Below are 23,910 nucleotides of genomic sequence, written 5' to 3'. Positions count from 1 at the left end.
CCTTTGGTGAAAAATACAGAATATTGGATTGTCCAAGGTGTACACGGAGAAAGACAAATCCTTTGGTGAAAAATACAGAATATTGGATTGTCCAAGGTGTACACGGAGAAAGACAAATCCTTTGGTGAAAAATACAGAATATTGGATTGTCCAAGGTGTACACGGAGAAAGACAAATCCTTTGGTGAAAAATACATAATATTGGATTGTCCAAGGTGTACACGGAGAAAGACAAATCCTTTGGTGAAAAATACAGAATATTGGATTGTCCAAGGTGTACACGGAGAAAGACAAATCCTTTGGTGAAAAATACAGAATATTGGATTGTCCAAGGTGTACACGGAGAAAGACAAATCCTTTGGTGAAAAATACAGAATATTGGATTGTCCAAGGTGTACACGGAGAAAGACAAATCCTTTGGTGAAAAATACAGAATATTGGATTGTCCAAGGTGTACACGGAGAAAGACAAATCCTTTGGTGAAAAATACAGAATATTGGATTGTCCAAGGTGTACACGGAGAAAGACAAATCCTTTGGTGAAAAATACAGAATATTGGATTGTCCAAGGTGTACACGGAGAAAGACAAATCCTTTGGTGAAAAATACAGAATATTGGATTGTCCAAGGTGTACACGGAGAAAGACAAATCCTTTGGTGAAAAATACAGAATATTGGATTGTCCAAGGTGTACACGGAGAAAGACAAATCCTTTGGTGAAAAATACATAATATTGGATTGTACAAGGTGTACACGGAGAAAGACAAATCCTTTGGTGAAAAATACAGAATATTGGATTGTTCAAAGTGTAAACGGAGAAAGACTCAGTAAACTTGAAATACAGAATATTTATAATAATATGCTCGTAATTAGTAGTTAAATTAAAAAAACCACAAAAATATATAAATTTACAGAACGATAAAAAGATTGTATTTTATTTCAAATTTATTACAAGGCAAGACTTACAATAGATTTGCAAATAAATATTACTTCAAAAATATCGTTTATTTTTAAGAGAGAAGTGTGAAATAGTAGTATTTTTGCTTCAATATGAACTTTTGATAGTGGTGAATACAATTAATGACCTTTAATTCTATGATCGATACCATAAGCCTCACAATACTTATTGTTTGGGCAACTATACTTGTTGTTTGTATCCAAAGAGTAAACCACTCACATAGAGTGGAATGATATCAGCGAAATTTGTTAACACTTTTCGTGTGCAACGTCTGGTTTTCGTAAAATTAACAAATTGACCTATAGTTAATGTACAATATCTTGATAAAAAAGTAAGGTTATACTATAAAAAATGTAAAAACCACACCATCGATCTATATTTATTCGTGCCTAAAAAACATGTTGGCCCGTTAGGATTAATGTTTCATGCGCTGCCATAGGGCCTTCCACTCTATGTAAGTGGTTTGCTCTATGTCTGTATCTCTGCGATATTTATGTATGCACACGCATTTATTAAGGCATACAGTGGCACATCTAGCACCGCTGGATGTACCACATTTTATACTTTCACAAAGACATAAGTGGTCTCTCTATCCTCTCTTATAACCGATTGGTGGGAAAGGTAGCAGAGGAAGCAGGACTGGTGCGTCTCTCCGAGCACCATGTCGATGCCTCCACTCTATCTATACTCTAGCTTCTAGGGTCTTTCTGAACCTTTCGAATAAGGGAGGGTCTCGCTTAAAAATCTTCTTCAGTACGGCTAACCTTCATTTTGTCATTTTGAAATTGTCCACTATTTTGGTCTATCACCCCCCCCCCCTCCGGAAATCGTACGTTTCATTCTTAAACTAAACCGTTTTCTCAAAGAAAGCGAGAACTTTCTCGTCCATCGGATCTTGAACTTTTCCTTGAGAATCCCTTATGCCAAGTGTTTCTATCTCCCAAGATCGCTTAAGATGATCTCTTATTTATCATGATCACAGAAACTGCATGGGTGTATGTGGTCAGTTTACGTATAAACTGGTATGCAGGTTATGGTCGTTGTTCCTTGAATGACCCATCCAAATAAGCACTACATCGCGACGAGACCTACTTCAATCCCTTCGTATTTTCCCGTTAGGATTTTCCAATAGATGTCAGAATCAAAAAGTAACTGGATTTCTTTACTCTGCTTGTACTTGCTTCCGCTTTTCTCCACTATCTCCACTAGGTGTCCAACTTTCACCATTCGAGTCGAGATTATTTTTCAAAAGTTATGATTGGTTAAAAGAAAAGAAGTTGAATTACCTAAGGATATTACCAAGGCATGAAATTCGTGGTGCTCGAAGCTACCCATTTTTAGATTAATATCCACATCCAGGATCTGCTTCTTAAATGAATAAGGAACTTCCATAGTAGACATGCAATTGCACTGTGTTTAGATGCGAAGCAGCCTTTGGGGGATGGTGTATCTACGAGCCACCCTAAGCAACGGAAACGTTTTAAGAAGCCTAGTTACCACAATGTCTCACGTAACTCGTCTCAAGAGAACAAACTTGCCCAGATCAGAGCTAATGGCAGCCCTAGTCGGGGCTCCGCTGACCAATAGAATAAGTCAATACAGGAAGGTCAACAGCGAGAAGATCGTCATGCATTGGATATGATAACTACAGAAAAAATAGAAGCCATTCGTGGGAAACCGGGTCACGTACCCGAAAGCTCGCAGAATTGTATTTTTTTTTAAATATCATTAAGTAACTTTTTTATCATTCTTCAACTGATACACACAACAAACCTTTGGCTCATGTATGTCTGAGAACAAACCCAATACCTATAACAACCACAAAACTGTGGCAACAGAATGAACTGATGATTCCGAAACTAACAGTGTAATTCCAAACCAGAAAGACAATTATCACGCGCTAGCCTGCCTTATTCACTGTTCCACCGGATGATCCTAAGTTTATATTTAGGAGCTAGTCAGCTTGGCGTAAAGTTCTTTATGTTCTTTTCAGAAACGCATAATCGATTTTGAGATAAATCACATTTTGTCATTTTGGACTTTTTTACACTAGTCGCGCGCTCCTCTCTCTCCGAATGACAACATGACATATCACAAGGCTTAATAATTTTTGACTATCTTGTTCTCCTTTCTCGTAGTTTATTACTAAAAACTAGGGTTGATCGAATCGGGTTTTGGAGTACTCGAATAATGATATATTTCCTCATTCCAGTAATCGAGATTTTAACAAAAACGTTCTGTTACTCGAGCTAACGTCTTTTTATTTGTGTAATCAATTAGTTAAGGATAGATATTTCATCTAAACATACATTTGAACCACATCTCTCTAGGTTTGTTTCTATTATGCTGTAGTTAAGTTTTCCGGAACTAACCTTACTTTAAAAACCTTAAACCCAGTTTCAGAAGTTTTGAATTTCTGAGGGATATTTTACTTGTCAAATTACCACTGTATATTGTTCTCTGAGGTGTAGTGTATTATCGAAAGTGAACCACATCATTCAACGTTAAATCTTAGACCAAAAAGAAAGGGACGGCTCAGGCTTAGCTTTCGTGGCGCTTTTCTCGACGACGGAGCGCTGTCACGACTGGGAGTTGAGGGGGTTGAAATTATGGGATTATACGGTTTCAAACTGCACGGTAGCGCCATCTCGAGACCAAAAACAATTCTACTCTTTTCCAACCAAGGCTTAGACAGTCCTCAAGATGGGTAAAAAAATATGCGTAGTTAAAAGTTGTAAAGAAGCGATGCTAGGCATTATAATAAGATTTACATGAACTGAATACATTTTATTCCTTGGCCAAATCCAATAGAGAAATATAAAGAATGGATTTCTTGGCTCAATAGGAGCGATTTTGGCCAAAATACATGTATATGCCCCATGCATTTTGTTGGAGATAAAGGACCAACACCTGAACATACTGTACCATAGCTAAAAATACATGCGTGCTCAACTAAGATTAACCTAGTTTTAGAATTAACATTAATTTTGGCTTGGTTTTTTTTCGTAAGTGTTCTGTTTGTAATGATTTTTTAGTTTCTTAATTTCCCCATTTGCTAACGTTTTAAGCAATGTATTAATTGCTAAATCAAAGAGGATTTTTGAACCTTTTTCTGATATATTTGCATATTTGGAAAAATTTACCCACTGGCTCGAAATCCTCTCAGATTCTTTAATACCAACTATGGCCTGTTGTTTCTTATTTGAGAAACATGATCTATCAAAATACTTGAACACTGCATCAACAATTGCACTAAAAAAGTTCTAGGTAGCACTTTGATGGGTGTAATAACCCTCCACGATCCTGGCTATTTGTCCATGCATTTGGCAAAGTTAACTCCTCTTCACTTGCTTTTAAAGTCATGACCAGCATCTCGCCCTCTTTTGATTGTTTTTTTAACCTTGACATGACTGATCCAGCCACATAATACAACACTTGTTTGTTTTCTGGGTTTGCTTTATAAATGGTATCTTTAACCAGCTGCTGGTTTTCCACAGTCAGAAATTCAATGAAATACTGATCCAGGACTAAATTAACACCGAATCTCTTAAGAGCACTTGAAAATTTATCCGAACCCTTTAAAAGTTTAGCATATCGTACATGACGAGATTTACCTGTATATTGTCAAGAAATGTTTTCATTTCTACTATGCCCTTTTTGTCCTTAATTTATTTTGTGTTTCCATCCAATAGTTTTTGCGTGGAATACCACATAATATTTTTAGGAAATCTGCCCAGTATTTGACTTCTGGGGTGTGAAATTGCTTATTTGCCAATGTTACGTTGTTTATTGATTTCATTATCATATTTTCAAAGCAACAAACAAAATCTGTTTCTGTAAATTAAATGTTAAAACTAACCTAATGTGATTATAATGTAAATGTTAAATTGGATGCTAACCAAATAGTGTATATCGAACGGTTGGCTTTTCCTTACGTTGCCTAGCTCAAATTAAAAAATAATACTGTAATTAAAAAGAGTCCAAGGCTTAATGTAGTAAGTAATTATATTTACTTTTTCGGTTCTTCCAAATGTATGGAAATGCAATTCTAAAAATTTCTAATTTATCAATTAAATATAAATATTTAAACTTAACTGAGACCAAATTGGGTCTATGAACTTTCTTCTTAGGAGCCATGATTTCGGACCTCTCTACGCTAGCGCCATCGTGGGGCAAAAGATGGTACTATGGAGTCGCGACAGCGTTCCTCTGTTAAATCACGCCTGTGAAGTGGGGTGACGGAGTAAGAAGTGGGGTGGCGGAGTGGTTAGCACTTTTGCCTCGCAGCAAGAGGAGCAACGTTCGATCCCAGCTTGTGGCACTGGGTGAAAACTCGGAACTACTCCTTCTGCGTTGAGTTTGCAAGTTCTCTCCCCACTGGTTTAAGGGGTTTTCCCTCGAGTTCTTCGGTTTCCCCTTCCATAAAAACTTGTTGAGGTTAACGGTAATAGTTAGTGTAGGGAGCTGTTGGCTCGATCTCGTGGCATGCAGGGCTTTCCACCACCCTCCTACGCATTGTAACCCGGCCACCTGAATTAAGGGCTTCAAAAGTCGCATGATGACTTAGGCCTAAGGTGGTGCCTTGCGTATTAGCCTAGCTGATTATTTATTATTAGCCGTCCTTTTCTTTTTGGTCTAAGGTTAAATGCAACCACGAATCTGCCGATTCTAACGAGATTTTATCCACATCAACTATGAACTAATAGTCAAATATGCAAATTTTGCGAAACTATTTGAGTTGATGTGAAACTAGATCATCTTCAAAGGATCAGTAGTCGATTTCATCACCTAAAATATTTCGTTCAATACAAAATAATACAGTAAGGGCCCGGTGCAGAGACGTTTTCCGATTCCTGTTAATTTTAACAGGATCGCAATTTAGCGATTCCGATTTAGCGAGCTGTTTATTTTGCGATCCTCGCAATCGAAATCGCGGTGCAGAGACGTCTTAGCGATTCCTGTTCATCGGCGACGCTGTTATTTTTACGAATTTTTTTACCCAAGTCACGGACCAATAGGAGAGCTCGATTTTTGACGCAAAAAGCTATCACGTGGTTATGGTTGGCTTGCATTTTGACGATGAAATCCGGGCTCTTCTAATTAATAATTTTCTTTATCTAATTTTATTATTAGGTTTATAATTATTATAGTTAAATCCGTTATTTTATTAAAATATATTTATATAATATAGCCCCGAAGGGAAAGCAAATCAGTTTCTGAAGAATGAGAGGTTATCCAAAATCTTTCTTAAAGCAATAAAATAGTGCATGAAAATTAGTTTCTTCTAATTATATAATTTTATTACTCTTATTATTTATTAAATTGGTTGCATTTTTTACACCGTTTAATGGTTTTCTTATTTTAGTTTAAAGATATGGTTGGTACACCAATAAAATAACGAGTGAAAATAAGATTCATTACTATTATAAGCCAACATTTTCCGAAAAGAATTCTCTGTTAGAAAATGAGCCGTATCATTTGGTTTAGGAAAATATTTATTTCAAAACTTAAATGATAGCAATTAAAATAAATCTAGTTACACACTCATCCCTTACTGTCAAAACAATAGTAAATACTACGGTTTAAATAAAAGCATGCTGCTGTTTTGGAAAATATACAACTTTAACAGTATTTTATACAACATTATGCTGTTTTTTGCAATCACAGTTTGTAGCACTTAAAAGAACTTCTACATACTGTTAATTTAAAAGTTATGGGTTCTCAAAAAACAATAGTTTGTGGTTTGCGATACTTTATTGCAACTTGCAGTTAAATTCACAATGCGTTAGTGTTTTATGAGACAAAAATAATTGGTGTAATAATAACAGTAAGCTTTTTCAAAAATAACAATATAATGGTATACAAATAAACATTACACTACTCCCTTTGGAACAGTAAATTGCTACAAGATACACCAAACGTTGCCTTAAACGAAACAGTATGTTGCCTCAAACGAAACAGTACGTTGCCTCAAACGAAACAGTACGTTGCCTCAAACGAAACAGTACGTTGCCTCAAACGAAACAGTACGTTGCCTCAAACGAAACAGTACGTTGCCTCAAACGAAACAGTACGTTGCCTCAAACGAAACAGTACGTTGCCTCAAACGAAACAGTACGTTGCCTCAAACGAAACAGTGCGTTGCCTCAAACGAAACAGTACGTTGCCTCAAACGAAACAGTACGTTGCCTCAAACGAAACAGTACGTTGCCTCAAACGAAACAGTATGTTGCCTCAAACGAAACAGTATGTTGCCTCAAATTGAGCTTCGAGCGAAACAGTACCTTGCAGCCAAAGCAACAGCACGTGACTTCAAACTAAATATAACGTTCCCTCAATAAAATAGACTGACGATAAAATAAAAGAGTGCGATTTAAAAACTATTTGAAATAAGTCACGAGCTTTATTGATTAGTAAAAAATTACTGTAACTAATATATTTATCATAAAAACACCTAGCATTTAAAAATTAACTAATATTTTTATAGATTAAAACTCGACACGAGAAAGTGACGAGATTTTAATGTCAGCGCGATATTTCAATATTCGGCACAAGATTTTTTAAATAACAGCACGATATTTATTTATTTAAATTTTTAGGTGCCCCTATAGATTTCCACAGGTTCCAAAAATCACTACTAGGTGGCGCGAAAAGTTAATTGGAATAAATTAACCTTACCTAACAGCTAACCTTACTGCGCGGATTGATAGAAAAATCAGCACTAAATAAACAGATAGCTTAGACTAGGCTTCAAGAGACCGACATTAAAAAAATGCAAAGTTCGTGCATTATAACCAAGTATTGCAGTGTTGGTGTGGTTTGAATGAAAAACCTGTATTTAGTTTACACGATCCTTGTTTTTAATAAGCGCAACTGTACAAAGTTTCCTAAAAACCAACCCCTCACCAAATCAATCCCTAGTAGCCTACAGGCCAATTGTGTTATGAAAACTCGAAAATAAACAGTAAAAGTACAAAAAACATTCCACTAAACACGTAGATTTCAAAGCAGGGCTTCCACTCGCTGAAGACCAAAAGTCACTCAAACTGAACTTCCCCCAAAAAATCCCTAAAAAAAGCGGGAAAATCCTTTTTATATTTTATTCAATACGTAAAATTTCTTTATTATGTGCTATTTTCATTCGAGACATTTATTTTCTTTAATTAATAGGTACAATTTTATCATTATGCATAATTTCAACTGATTCACTACTAGTTGCGATACCTTTTTATATAAGACTATTAGCTTTGGTTCAAATTAATAGTCTACAATCCATTCATTTCTTCGCTTCATACCGTATTTCATAGGCATCAACGCTGAAAGTGTCGGATTTTATAAAAGCATTTCTTTTTTCAGTTTTAATGTTATTCATTGTACATAAGTAACATAATAACAATAAGTACGACACTGGCTATTGATTCGATGCTAAGTTTATAATGAAACATATTTTCATCACTGACACTCTCGCCCAGCTTCGAGTTGAACTTACAACTCCTGGGTAGTAGTGTATTCCAAGCCTAGCCTACTTTCGACACCAGGAGGCTCTGAATAACTCCGAAAATTGGTTACATGAAAATGTATGTTAATTGTCATTCTTATTGTTATTATGTTACTTATGATTGTGCTAAATAACCGTTCCACAACCGCGCTAGAAGTTAAAAAAAACTTTACCAGCTTAATGATTTCTGTAAATTTCTTTTCCTGTTTGGTAACACGAGGGCTTGATATAAGTCTTATGGGGTATAATAAAATAAATTTTACAAGGGGATTTCGGAGAGACGCAGAAAATTTGTAATAGTTTAATTTTAAACAATCCCCAAAATTTAAAATATACTAAATATATGCCAAAAATATCAAAAATGATTTTCGTGTCATATATTTTCAAATACGTATTCAAAATCAAAAATGTTTTAAAAAGGAAAAATGTACCGCTCGGAACCTCACTGCAGTGACAACTTAGATTAATTCTTTTACTTTTGCCGTTGGATAGCTATCTTTTAAACCTTGGAATTTTTTTACAGGATGCGTCATAGGCCTACGGCGTTATTTGTAGTTTCGATTTCGAGATAAAGCTTTTAGGAAGTTAACATCGAGTGCAAGCGGGTAAAAACCGCGCTACCGCTAGTCTAGCATTGAACTTTGTTCACGGGACACTGTCAGACTGCTGTGTCGGGCTCTCGGCTTCGGTCGGAGAGATGTTTAAAACAGATCGCCGTGGTTCATGGACAATCTCGTTACCTACTTTCGGACGTAAATAAGGTTTTGCTTCGATAGACTTGGTAATACACGATGAACATAGAGTACCCGGAAGAGTGCAAATGCACATTGGAATTCCTTCAGAGGTAAAGTTATGTTTTAATTGTAAACAGTATTTTTGGGAAGTTTTATAAACTTCTCACAATTGCATTTTGTTAATATATTTAATCTATGATTTTAAAATATGTGGCAAAAATAAATCCAAATGAAAAGTGCAAGGGATTTTAAAAGCCACCTCCAACAAACTCAAAGGTCCTATCTCTAATAACAAAAATACGGAACTACGACTGGACCAATGAAAAGTGTGTTAATTATTAACATGTCATAATTATCTGATAAAATCACTAATATACTTTATTTTAATTTCCAGAAATTTAGAAGATTACTAAATTTGTGTTAGAAAATCTAATAAAATTTCAAAACGACTGTTCTGTTTTTATTTTTTATTTTTAGAAAATATGTACTTTTTTAAAAACGCTAGATTTTTTTCTTATTTATAATATAACTTTTTAAAAGCAGCTCCTCTAAAACAGTCTGAAGACTGTTTTAGAGGGGCTGCGTATTGTAATGGTCAGTAGTAACAAATTTGTATTCAACAGTTTTAAGTTATCGTTAATTTGGCAATAAAGTGTTTTGAAAACAGCAGACACCGTGCTATATACATTGCCTAAATAGTTGCAATAGTAACTATCTACTGTTCTTAAAACAGCAAACAGCTCCAAGAAAAAGTGAGCATTGTAATTAATGAAGCTATCGGTATTTAAAAAACCAGTAATTGACTAAACAGCAGCTAACTCTATTAGAACAGTATACTGGAGGTGATGCAAAAAGCTGTTGTAAAAACAGAAAGGTATTAATAAAAAAAATAATCGACAGTTAAAGGTTCACCCCCCTTACTCGAAAAACGATTCAAACACCTTTTTCTCTTCCCCCTCAAAACCAAACCATTTATAGCGACGGGACCGCTCGCTCTCCCTATATCTCCATGTGGAGGAATTAAGTCCGGTTTTGTTAGTGCTGTCAAAATTGTCAGCAGTGACAATGCGCTTGAGAAGTCCTAATTACGAGGTGACCGACACTGGAGGATGAAATAATCTGAAACTAGGCCTTTAACAAAACCGCAGCAAACACCATTGTAAAATATATGCAACGGTTTATTGAGCTGCAGGTTATGTTAAAATGCAGCATAAAGCTGTTATAAAAATGGCAAGGTATTTAGAAAACAAAACAGTAACCGACAGTTAACCATACAGCAGCAAACACCATAGGAACAGTATATTCAACCGTTTATTATACGGCATTTGATGTTAAAAATCTACCAAAATGTTGTTACAAAAACAGCGAGATGTTTACAAAAAAAAAACAGTAATTGACAGTTAACCAAACAGTAGCAAACACCATTGGAACAATATATTCAACCGTTTATTATACGGCATTTGATGTTAAAAATCTACCAAAATGTTGTTACAAAAACAGCGAGATGTTTACAAAAAAAAACAGTAATTGACAGTTAACCAAACAGTAGCAAACACCATTGGAACAATATATGCAACCGTTTATTATTCTGAATTTGATGTTAAAAATCTACCAAAATGTTGTTGCAAAAACAGCGAAGTTGTTTAAAAATAAACAATCATTTCCTCTGTTATTTTAACAATGTCGATTCACTGTTATAAAAACAGCACATTACTGGCATCTACGGACGCCAGTACCTTGCTGTTAAAAAAACAGCGTTTTTCCTCTGTGTGTATAACATAAATCTATAAATAAAAAAACAGCAATTTCACGAGTGTACAAAAATTGGTAACTTTCTCAAGCAATTTCTAGCTAAATATCCTATATTGATTTTATATAAGTTGTTGTTTTACCTAATTATCTGGCATTTACATAGCCTAGTCAAGGAAAAAATGGAAGAAAATGATATAAGCGTGTATATATAATTAACTGACAAACACTTTTAAGGTAATACATCAAATTGGCTCGATACGCTCTTGATGCATGCCAAATAAACTTGAATATTCCAATACATCTTTTATCGCAACTCCTAGTCTACCTGAGGAAAGGTTTCTTCTCGGTAGTTGAATTGGTATAAACGCTTGTTGATAGCTAAAGATCTTTGATACACTGAACCAATTCACCATGGCATTACTTAATCATTAGTTTAAACCCACTGCATACACTACCAGCAAATAAGGACCTATAAATAAACCAAGGCTTAGAATACAGCCAAAGTAGTAATGTATAAGATTCCCTTTTATAATTTATTCTTACCTGTAAAGTTGCTAAGAGTGGCTGGCTTATTTTAGTGTTTCGTAAAACGTGATTGTGGTTAGGCCTTGGCTCTGACAATAATTCGACAAAAACATTTTTCGGAAAGCGATAATGAGCTAGAAACTAAAATTTTTATAATTTAAAAGATTCTTATCTATCGTGTTGTATTATTTATCTTATTAAAGTAGGTAAAAAGCGTTTACTTTCCAATTTATTTCCCGAGCTCTTTGCGTACCGGAATCCGCCATTGTTTTAGCGAGCTTTTGGGCGGCTAGCGACTGCCGTAGACCTCTCACAAAATAAACAGAACGTATTCATGTTTATTTGGCGATCGCGATGTCTCTGCACACTGATTTGGAGCGAAGTTCGCGATTTTCCGAAACCACGCCCCCTTTCTGTTAATTTAGCAAGGAATCGCTATTTTGCGATTCTTAAAAACGTCTCTGCACCAGGCCCTTAGTCAATTGTCCTTAAAAATGTCCATTTGGTATTTCAAATATTTCATATTTTAAAAATGAAAATTACAATTTTCTTATTTTGAAACGTTAAATTTTAGAATCAATTATTAAGGATTATTTTTAGGATCGTAGGGTTATGTTTGACAAAGTAACAGCGTGTACCACCCAGAATGCAAATTGTTTTTTAATATTTCAAAGCGTTAAATTGATGTACGATATCATTTGCTTCAATAAATTTAAGGAAGATAAAGGTAAGGTTTCCAATTATGGTAAATTTTAAAATATTTCAAAACTCACCAAATAGTGGTTCCAAGTTTCTTTTAAAATTAGTTCGTTAATACAAATTTACCTCAATTGATAAATAGAATACATGTAGAAAGTTTCCTTAGGTCATAAAATATTTCCTTGTGTCCTTAAATTGTCAAAACTCACTTAAAAATATTTATTCCTGTTTTATCATGCGCACAATTTTGGTAAAAATCTGTTTTTTGGATTATGGAAATATTACATCGCGAATAGGTCTGGCAATTTTTTTATAGTTTATCAAAATTAAAATATTCCTTCTCTTTGCTTAAAGTACTTGATACAAATGATTTTGTTCATTAAATTCTAAGCTAAAAGCACTCCCTTAAAATCGTAAATGAAAGTCAGAAGTCTGAACGGTTAACGCTGTCAAACATAATCTCACGCTTCTAAAAATATTCCCAGATAACTGGTTTTTTTTAAAGTAAAAATTCAATTACATACTTTTAGATGAGATTTAACTGAATGTTGCTCAATATATTTAAATTTATTTACGGAAATATTTCGACACAATTAAAATGGTTTTCGGAGTTCGCGACCGAAAAGAGTAGCTGGCGCTGCCTTATGTGCTCCTCGGGGGTAGCACCAATGAGGTAGCCTCTGTTTTTGTCAAATTAGAGAAAAATGGCTAAATCTGGTAGTCATAATTGCTCTGTGGTAACATCAAGAAAACACTTATTAGTCTTCAATTTTAATAAAAGCTAATATTAACGGTACGCGTAATTCCGTAATATAAAAAGCCCCACGCTACTGGCGGCCAAACGCTGTTAAGCTACCTATCTAGTTTTCGAAGGCAACCCAAAGAAATCATGATAGTGATAGTTTTCGGTTGCGAATAGATGGCATCGCTCAATTCTTATATTTTAAGTAACTAATTTTCCTCTTTTGAACATTCCCGTACCAAAATCGAAGCTGTATTTTTAAATATAAAACCAGACTCCTTTTAAGTTGCCACAGTCCCAAATTCATCCTTGTTTCAGACTTAAATCATTCTTATTTAGAGTGAAAATCGAGACTTATTTAAAGTTGCTATATTTTGGTTTAAGTTTCAAAGAAGTTGGCCAAAATAAAACTTATCTTAGACTTTTTGAAACGGCCACAGTCCCAAATACATCTTTATTTTATATTTATTTCAGATCTGCAAAAGTCTTATTTAAGACTCCTTATAACGGTTAATTTAAGTCTGATATTCCTCCTCTAAATTTAGTCTTGTTTAAGATTAAATTTAAGCTTATATTGCTAGGGTTATTTTACACATGTTATTAGCTGCAAATATAATATTAATTTTAGTCTCAATTTAAACTGCGAAAATATTGAATATTTAAGTCTCAATTTAATCTACAAAAATAAAAGCAATACTGGTTTTAATTTAAACATTTTATTTTTATTTTTTTAGATTGTAGCTTTAAATCTATAAATGTGTGTGTTGACAGCTGGAAAGAATTATCTCTCCTTGAAATAAATATTAGAATGGTCTGAGAGCCAACAAAATGACATTTATCAAGCCGTTGATCTTCTTATTTGGCGAGAAAACTAAATGAAACAATACTATTTTTTCGGTTTTTTAATTCCTAATCATAAAATAAAAATTGGATTGGATTTTGTGCCAAATTTTGTATGGGTTGCCGTTTTTATGAATGAACATTAAAAACTATTTATTTGAAATTAATTGGATTTCTAAGAAGAAAGTAAGTTCTACGATTTAGATCTAACTTGGCCACTAAAACATTTCTAATTTGATAAAGGTTTTATCATGGTGTGATAAAAAACGTCAAAAATAATTACATTATTGAAACGAAACGGAATAAGTTAAGTCCATAAGAAATTGCTAAGTCCATGATGAAACCTTTTATAGGTTATTAAAAAACCGTTTCGGGTTTACAATTTTTGCGTTCAATTTATCAATCATAAGTGGTTTGATTTTACCCACTAAACGGTTTACTTATGTATTATTATTGTTATATCATAGCACTATGTAAAGGTTCAGAGGGGTCGAGAAGGGGGTTAACACTTAGTACAGTCAAAGGTACGTACAAGGGGGGTTTGACAGCCCTCCTTGACTACGCGACTGGAGCATAAAGTAAATCTAAAGGCACAAAATGAAGAACAGATATTTTGCTCAAAGTGCTCAGAAATATTTTGAATAATTAAATTCATTAATTGAGCGCCAAAGTTTTTCTTATAAACCCTGTACTGCCAATCTTATTTAAAATATATTTTAAGGATTAATAAGGATATTTTGCACGGTTTTATTTTATTTCATCTTTAATTTTAAATCGATTTAAAGTCATGGCGTTATAGTTATTAAAATAATAAAGAGTCAGGATACTTCATGACTAAAAGTTTTAAAATTTATTTACAATAAAATAAACACGGTGAGCTTTCGGACAGTGGTCCCTCTTCAAGCCAAACTTTTACAAGTTAAAATACCCACAACAATTGAGAAAGGCTGAAATGGTATCGTATTTGGGACTGGCAATTACCAACGGCGTAGTGTACGGTCAAATGAAACTGGATTTGCTTCAAAAACTGCAAAGCTTGACAGTATATATTTAAGCTATAGGAAATTCCTCTCTATTTTAAGAAGAGTGATAGAAATTATGTTCAAATAATAATTAGGTTCACAAAGAATATGCGTCGGCAACTATAGCCTCTGTTTTCATGATTCCCCAGTACATGGTGAGAAAGCTTTCGATTGTCCCATCTTAACTGCAAAAGTGGCGAGGGGCGTGGTTTTTCTTCTGGGAAAATCGAGATGAATAAGGTTCCACCTACACATTCTTTGTTCATCTGTTAGGATTCTTTTTAGAAACAATTTCACATTCCACCGTCAAACTCTTAAATTTAAACCATGAAATGTTATGTTGAGCTACAATTAAAGTAAGTTTTACCTAAATTCCATGTCATGTGAATAATCAAATAAAACTGTTTTTTTCGCTTATTTTATCTTCAAACAATATTGATCATTGTGTTCCACAACCTTCATCCAACAATACTCGAGGGTGACTTAAAAATTGTGTCATGGAACGTGTTATTCGAAATTACGAGAACAGTTACATAAAATGAGAGGTCGTTGATTTATAAATTTAATATTTTAGCACAATTGAACGAGAGTCTTTAATAACAAAACTCCAAGTAACTTAAAGAAGATATAATCACATTTACATTGAAATATTCTAAATAGTGTAAATACAGTTTCAAATTATCAATTTTTAATCAATAAAAAATTGAGTAACACTTTTTTAAATTATATTTTTTCTCAAATATTATTTGAGACATCAAGTTTTGAAACTAAAGTACCTTTCAGACTTTGCAATTCTCTGGGAGTCAAATTAGTTGTTCATATCCGATATACCAATTACTTGGTCAACCTACGCTCTTCGCAATTTTTCACCAAACAATTTTTGTGGAGAACAATAACAACAATTGTTCGCACGAAGGCTTACCATTTGGCTTTTTTAAAAAATTATTCTTATTTTTATTGTCGTATAAAATTAAGAATATTGAAAAAGCCTTATTTCATTGGTTAAATTTCATAAAGTGGTATATCTCAAGCCAGTGGCGTAGCTAAGACCCGCGAGACCCCCCCGCAAAACAATATTCGGAATTTTATCCGGTATCTAGTATATACTTTGATATAAAATTAGGGGGCCCCTAAAGCTCCGGGGGCCCCCCGCACTGCGGGGTCTGCGGGGGCCTTATCTACGCCACTGTCTCAAGCAAATTTTTAACACTAAAATCAGTCACCTAACGTAAAACGTTGCTTGTTGGTCCACCAAAAAGTGTACCAACGTTAGCTGTTCCCATTGCTGAACTCAGCGCCAATTAGTTGAATGTTTGGTGGCCAAATTAATAGATCTTTAAAAGTTGTATAGTCTGAGCACCCCTTTAGGCATTGAAAGCGTCGCTATTACTAATTTTCGAGGCCTTAAAGCTACATATTTATGGTGTATTACCTAATTTCAGATTTCTGTCAGAATCCTTAACAGAAGGGCGTGTTAGCAGCCGATCTTTCTATGCACTATCTTTAAGAAAGTCGAAAGTCAATTTAAACTCATACTCTTTCCTGAAAGGGAAATAATTTTTCCATAATTAGAGTAAAGGTTTAGTAAAAGCACTTCATTTAATAGGTATCTTATGTCATAAATTTAATTTTTTAAATAAATATCGCCAGAAAAATTTATGGTATATATATAAATATTACTGTGAACAAATATACAAATTGTAATTTCATCGAAACATCATTGTTTTGTACTTTTTTTCATTGAGGTGAGTGCTATGACCAATGTTTAACTCTTTTTGCTTGAGCATCAAATCCTATTTCATAAATTGGAGTATTTTATAGTGTAATATTTCAATGAAAAGCACAAAGCAACAGGAGCACTGCAAACAAATTGTAAGAAAAAACAACGATCTGAGATGTTTAAACGCCAAACCCATATTCTCATGGTTGATAGAAATTTCAGTTGTTAAGCAATTTCTTGAATAGTTTTTGTACGATTCTTGTAACCACCGAGGAAATAGATTGCCTTCGACGATCCATCGAACTCTACAAATAAAACCATTTAGTGAACAACAACACCCCCTAGATATAAAACCAGAAGAAAATATTAATCTGTAACAGAACACGCGTAAATAAAGAAAGAAGTGACCTTCGAGGCAGGCGTATCACGGCTGCAAAGTTTCCAGACAGACAAAGAAAATATCTGGGCTTTCTCTACGGCTCTCATTGCTACTCCTGTTATGTCTTGGCCTAGCTACAAGGTCAGCTATCCCTACAGTTTTACGGGCGGACGTAGAAAATGACTAATCTCTTTTAAAGATTGAATAATTAAAATTAACTAAACTAATATGAATTTTTGATATAAATAATGTTGGAAATGTCAAACATCCGTTGGTGGCTTTCGAATTTCTTTGTGGTGAATAGTTTCTTACTCGGAACGATCTTGTGTAAACTGTTCTCTCTCCATAATTACGAATATATTAAAAGTAAATTGAACTACAATAAACTGTTACGCTACACTATCATAATAGTCAAATAATGAAAATTTAATAAAAATGGCTTAAAAATTTAAAAATATCAGCTAACTTATTCATTGTAAAACACACCAGTTTCGTCTAAGCGTTAAGATGGCCTTTTATAACACTGCTATGGGTAAAATAAATTTAAAATATACAAACTTTACAAAGTGAACTAAGCCTTGGTTTAAACATTCACTTACAATTATCAGAAACAGTTAAATCATCGTTTTTACTATTCTTTTTTCCGGGGATATTGATAACAAAGATTCAAATGTATGGGACGAAAAATTCATTATTTAAACAAGTTGGCAAGCCAAAATATACCTCTCCTCGGAAGAGTTTCTAATTTTCAGTGAAGTGTACAAAGTATCCGTGGTTCTGCGTTAGAATGCTCACCTGACGTGCAGGAGGGCTCGGGTTCGAATCCCGCCCGGTACTAACGCAAATTGAAAAATATTTATACTACACCCAATGACAACAAAAACGGGCCCTTTTGGAAAAACCTTTTCCCTAATTCTAAGAAACTGCGTACGCAGCGATTACCCTTTGCCCCGAAAATGCGAACGCGTTCGCAGGCCTGACAGACAGACCTTAGACCAAGAAACACAGGGACGTCTCGCTCATAGCATACCCAACGCTTTATTTTTCGGCGGGACTTTGTTGCGGCTGCGGTAGGGAGAGGAGGGTTAGGTGATACAGATAGTCAATAGGCGCCATCCATGAGAGATAAAAATAACGTTTTTTAACGAACTTGAAAAAAAATAATCAGATAAGAGTTACATATTTTAAAATTATTTAATATTTTTTTAATATTTTAGGGACACAAATATTAAAAAACATACCGGAAATTTCGTTTTTTGGAGCCATTCTGTTGCAGGCCGCGTGCTGACAGATTGTAGGGCTGTGCACGTGACTCAAATAGCCAATAAAAATTGACTCGCCTTCGCTACTAGCGACACAGCGCGAGAGAAATAGGAAATAGGCAGCCGCAACGAAGCTTCGGGCGCGAAATATCTACCGTGCGACGTCCCTGTGTTTCTTGGTCTAAGGTTTCGTTAAATAGGAAAAAATTTCGTGGAATCTATAGGCTACACTAACGACGTAAGAGTATTCAGTGTATCGGAAAGTGTAGTCCAAATTTTCTAGATTTTATCTGGTGTAGTACACACCACTAAAGCCAGTGTAATTATAGCAATGGGCAATTTGTTTTGGTCTAATTTGTTTCTAAATACAGAAAGTTACGAAAATTGGACTGCAATGAAGGTAACCACTTTATTTTCGTTTTTTGAATGTTTAGCAGCAAATTATTAGATTGTTATTACGTTAAAAATGCAACACACTTTTTGAAGCGGTGAAATGCTTGTTTAGAAAACCGCCATTTCACGTCATATTGTAGATTTGCCACATTTTTTCGGGCCCAAAAATGTAGCACTTTTGTTACACTGACCAATAGTTTCTGGTGTAAGTATTTTTGCGCTTCACTTTGCGCCAAAGTTTGATTTCTTACAACAGTAGCCGAAAGTGGAGTACTTTTGGGACCAATAGTTACTACTTAATATACTTCAGGTTGAGACAATTTTTAGCATTACTCCGAATAATCCTCATACTCGAAAAGTAAGCTTTTGCACAAATTAAATCACCCTGGCATCTCGTTGGTTCCCTAAGAAGGACTTCTTCCAACACGTTAGAAGCACCAGTAGCATTGGGTTTCCATTTTAAGGTCGGCTAGGAGTCGAAGTTGGCAATGAGGTGGTGAAAGTCAATAGAAAGGCAAGCAGTCGAAGTTTGACCGCTAGCCGACCTTAAAATAACTAGTCAGATAGTAGTTGACTGAGATACCGTTCGACGCTTTACCGACTTCTAGCCGACTCAAAAACTACTACCTGTATAGTGGTCGGATATGAAACGACTTTGACACTTTGTCGACTCCCAGCCGACTCAAAAATTACTATAGTGGTCGGATATGAAACGGATTAAACTCTTTGTCGACTCTCAGCTAACTCAAGTAATACTACCTGTATAGTAGTATTTTTCAAAGAGGAAACTGAACTGTGCCCTTTTATTATTGCATCCCGCCTCCAAAAACATGCCGTTTTTAAAAAGCTACTGATAGCTAGGTTTCAAACGTATAAGGTAACACCTATGTAATATATGTTAATTGTTTTCGACTGTCGTCTCTCTTTATATTTTAAAATTATTAAACAATAAATTTTACTAATTGCTAACGAATATTTTAATTAATAAGATATGAAGTAAATTAATATCCATCCAGGGTGCCCTATATGCGAGTAGTCCATTGCAATATATAGTGAAACTCTTCACCAATTATTGCAAGGCGGTCGGTATTAATCCGACATCTTTTAAGTTTTGCTTCCGTTGAAAACGAACGTTAAGATAATTTCATCGAAAGTCAAGTTCTGTGTAGGAACTATGAATTTTCTCGATAATCATCCGATATCATTAAAACTAATATACACCCAGGGTGTATACAGGGTGTCCGGAATTTCTCTGACTTATAGCCATTTTTATCTTATTAGGCAGTCGTTTTTTAGTAGGCTGGGGTCAACAATGTCTCAAAGTCGTTTCATATCCGACCACTATACAGGTAGTCATTTTTGAGACGGCTGTGAGTCTATAGAGCTCCAAAACCGATTCTTAGCCGACTACTTTATGATAAATATTTTATGAATTGTCTCGAAGTCGGTAAAGCGTCGAACCGTATCTCAGTCGCCTGCTAAATGACTAGTTATTTTAGGGTCGGCTAATAATCCACCAGTTTCCATTGCCGTTGGCTCGGACATCAAGTTCAGTAACCTGACTATGAAAATCAGCATACGGGCCGACCCCATTGATTTCAGTCGGCCCGACTGTTTTTTTTTTGGCACCTCTCGTGCCACGGATGCCCGCGAATCGTGTCAACATAGTATATTCCTATATAAAAGTATATAAATTCTTGGTGGAGGAATTAGCTAAAAAATCACAACTTGATCGACCTTTACTGTAGAGTAGCGAAAGGGGAATGTAAACTTATCACTTAGAGATATATTATCTCTGATAATTTATGAAATCTTACCTTTTATTTATTTCATTAAATAAATCATCCGGAAAAGTGGTGGCCGTGTAGAAGGCGGAAACGCCGGAAAACGCTTCTTCTCGGATGAAATAGAAACGACGTGTGCCTTCCATCGCGGGACAGAACGTCTGCGCCACAGTTTTTGTCACTTCCATCGGCGACATTAACACTGCAGTTCCCGCTTTGACTACATCGTACAAGTTTCTTTGAAAAATGTAACTGCCATGTTTAAGGCCCTGTTTGTCTTGGGCCAAAATATTTCTCCAGATTTGTTTATTTCTTTCCAAAGGTGATTCCTGAGATAAAGAAATTAATTGAAATTCAAATAATGATTGACTAACGGAATATTTAGGATTTGTGAAATCAACTTTGCGGTCGTAATGTTTTCAAGATGTTAGGCTTAATAATTTAATAGAAACTCAACTTTAAATGATTTTCCTAAGGGCTCGCCTTTGTTCTTTTAAACTCGCGATAAATTTAAATCGTCGTATATGGTGAGGATATGACCGTGTTAGTGCCTGATGACCCTGTGACTGGGTCATCGTAAGAGTTTTCTAACTTCCTGCTATTGACCAGGAGTTCCACAAGATAGATATATTAAACAAAACAACATCATTTCAAATAAAAATAAATAAAGGAGCAGTTTAACTATGATATCTAGTAATACCTCATACAAAACACATTAAAGGTAACGCCATGTTAAAGAGCGGATTTTTCATTAACAGGAACTGGAAAAGATGGCGCTTTGAACGCCATAGTTTACATGGCGTAACGCGTCAGAATGCGTTGGTCTACGATGACATGGCAGTTCAATTCTGCTTTTGATTCGAGGCGGCTAAACTGGCACCTATTGGCTTAGCGAGCCAGGTGGTTAATCAGTAAGAAGAAGCTCTAACTTCAAAGAATTTCTCTTCGTATCCTGATTTGCGCAAGTAAACGGTGAGATCAGGTCTTTCCGAGAGGTCCTTAAGAGTGTACATGGTGTCATCGGGTCCTTTGATCATCAGGGCCGACTTGAAGAGAGAAGTGAAAGCATTCACCATAATCAGAACTGCCATCAACCAAACTCCAAAGATGAAACGATTTTTCTGATTTGTGGGTGCTCTTGGTGTTCCTTAATATAGATAGACAATTAACATGTAAATGTGTAAAGTTTCGTTTAATTTGAAATTATGTAACAATAGTATAAAGGCTCTTTACTACTATAATCTATAAACTATATTGGAGAAACGGGTGCGATTTAAGCTACTTCGAATGTAAATTAAGAAACGTCACTTAGTTCTTCACCGAAGATCTTGGACAAATTGTCATTTAATACATATAACCAAGCTAGTTCCCCATAAAATAACGCTATTAGATCTTTAAAAAAGACGCTTAGTTCCGAATCAACGTATTAACGTAACACGGAGCTAGCGAAAATCCATAAATCACGCCCGTTTAATTATCTGAGAATTTTCAGGCCACTATTATATGAGCTTCCAATGCATTGAGTGGTGTTTGAAATTACTTCACCACCACTGTTTGACGTAACCAAATTTTTAAACATCCTTTTCTGTCTAAAGCACCGCTGACACTCGACCTTTAACCCCAGTTTGTGTCGGTTCACATGCAAGATTTGACCAATAAAAGCTAAGAAAATTCACAATAAAGTCTGGTTGCAATCGCTAGCGTGATCGTATCGTAAGTTTAGACGGTGGAACGGATACCAAAATCAAGATATTTCCAGAGGTATTTATTTTTGATATGTTACGTATGATACAATTAGTTTTTTGTGTCCGCGTACCTTCTAAGAAAAATGTCGCTAAGTACATCCAGAAATTGTTCTCGATGGCCGCTTTTTTATTTTTCGTCTTAATACCGTTGAAGAAATCAGTGGCGAAGTCAAAAACTGAAGAAGATATTGCAAGGAGGAACAACAGGGCCAATAAAACAAACCAAATCTGCAAGCAACAGACAGTGACATTAGTTGAAGCGTAGTGTCCATTTACACTTGTTAGTTGTATGATTCATTAGTATACCATGTCATATTAAATGAGTACAAGCAGATGTTTATAATATCGCTTTCGACAATAATGGCTTTTGGGTTTGCGAGGCCGTAGGCAAAGCTAGCAATACGGCGGTGGGGAGCAGAAGGAGTTCTAGCTTTAGAAGCTAGAGAAAACTTGCTATATTAGAAAGAAATTTCTGGTTGGGCAGTAGCCCTCCATATGCCCTGCCGCTGCATAGGGGCGTTGGAACCGGGAGGGGGGGGGGTCTTGGACTAAAAATACAAGGGACTGATCACCTTCTTGTTTTCAGTTTCATTTTCTTACAAGTAATTTGATTTCAATAGTCATTGCACTGAAATATGTAAGCTTTATGTGGATACTTTTGTAATAAATTGTAAAAGAAAATTATAATTTTTTTACTTTTCACGAATGATCTGGCCTCATACATCCAGTTTTTGAATGACTTGATCGGGGACGATTACTTTTCATATTTCATGTCAAAAGAAGGAAATTGTTTTTTTTAAAAAAAAGCTAAAAGCATAAGTTTATAAGTACCAGCTCCCTATAAGTTAGAATCGTACGTAAGCTATGCTTTAACAGCGATTTCTCCCAAGAGACGTCGAAGTCAAAAATCAAAATACGAGCTTGCCTATGAAATATTTGATTTATAATAGTGTTAAATGGATATATAATTTTACAGTACACGCGTGCATTTTGCCGCGTCAGCCGATGTGAGTTGGAGGCGGGGCAATCCAAGATCGAAGTGGCAAATCGCGCTTGTATCAAAACGCATTTTTAGGCCTAGTAAAAAAGCACGAGATTTATTATTATTTATCAAGAATTTAACGCTACGCGGAGCGGGGTCTTAAAATCCATATCAGATATTTATCCAGGTAACACTATTATTAATCCAAGGTAAAATCCGGTTTAGTTTCAACGACGGGATCGAAGCTCGTTAAGCCTAACGCAAGTTGTCACGAAGAGAAAACCTTTAAGCTACGAATATTTTACAACAATTCCTGTTCATTTTGAAAATAATGAATATTATTCCAAAATCCAAGCGTCGTTACGGCCAGTTCCGCTCTGCGTGCTAGCTGTGCGCTTCTGGTCGTATCGTATCCATGTCGATAGCCATTTACACTATCAACGGAAGTTGAAGAAGATAAGGCCAAAATTCGTCACAGAGAGTCACGTATACCGATTCTGATTTTTTATGAGATAAATCGCTCTTAACAGTAGATTTATGGCGGGTTCTCACTTATAGCGATCTAGTAGATTATAAACTTATGAAAGCCTTATATCTTTTACAAAACATAGGTTTGTAAATCCGGGTAATTTCTTAAAATAGATTTAACTCATACACGAACTCCTGTAAAATATTCGATTGTATATTTCTCAATTTGAACTTTCGTACCTCACTTCATTCTATTTCCAGCGATGAACACTAGTAGCTGAGGTAGGAAAAGCCATTTTCCTTTAGCTAGTAGAGTAGTCTAATCTTGGAAATTCACTTCTAATTCCGACTTAGAGGCTTAATTTTTTCATTACGTCCACTGGCTTCTAATTATCGCCCACCCGCTTTT

General features: G+C 35.1%; 1 protein-coding gene across 1 annotated transcript; it reads right to left on the bottom strand.

Moving 5' to 3' along the window:
• Positions 1–4,208: 4,208 nt before the first annotated feature.
• Positions 4,209–22,775, bottom strand: LOC149954597 (uncharacterized). The gene is made up of 5 exons (XM_090169978.1): positions 22,748–22,775; positions 21,236–21,453; positions 20,340–20,635; positions 16,681–16,793; positions 4,209–4,570 (listed from the first exon to the last, which is right to left on the bottom strand). Exons 1-5 carry the CDS (start codon positions 22,773–22,775, stop codon positions 4,209–4,211), a joined length of 1,017 nt encoding a protein of 338 aa, XP_090026104.1.
• Positions 22,776–23,910: the final 1,135 nt, after the last annotated feature.

This window comes from Leiobunum rupestre, chromosome 3 (assembly GCF_980474605.1).
Source record: "Leiobunum rupestre chromosome 3, qqLeiRupe1.1.hap1, whole genome shotgun sequence".
NCBI lineage: Eukaryota > Metazoa > Arthropoda > Arachnida > Opiliones > Sclerosomatidae > Leiobunum > Leiobunum rupestre.
Note: the sequence above shows the minus strand (reverse complement) of the source record. Positions and strands in the feature narration are given on the sequence as shown.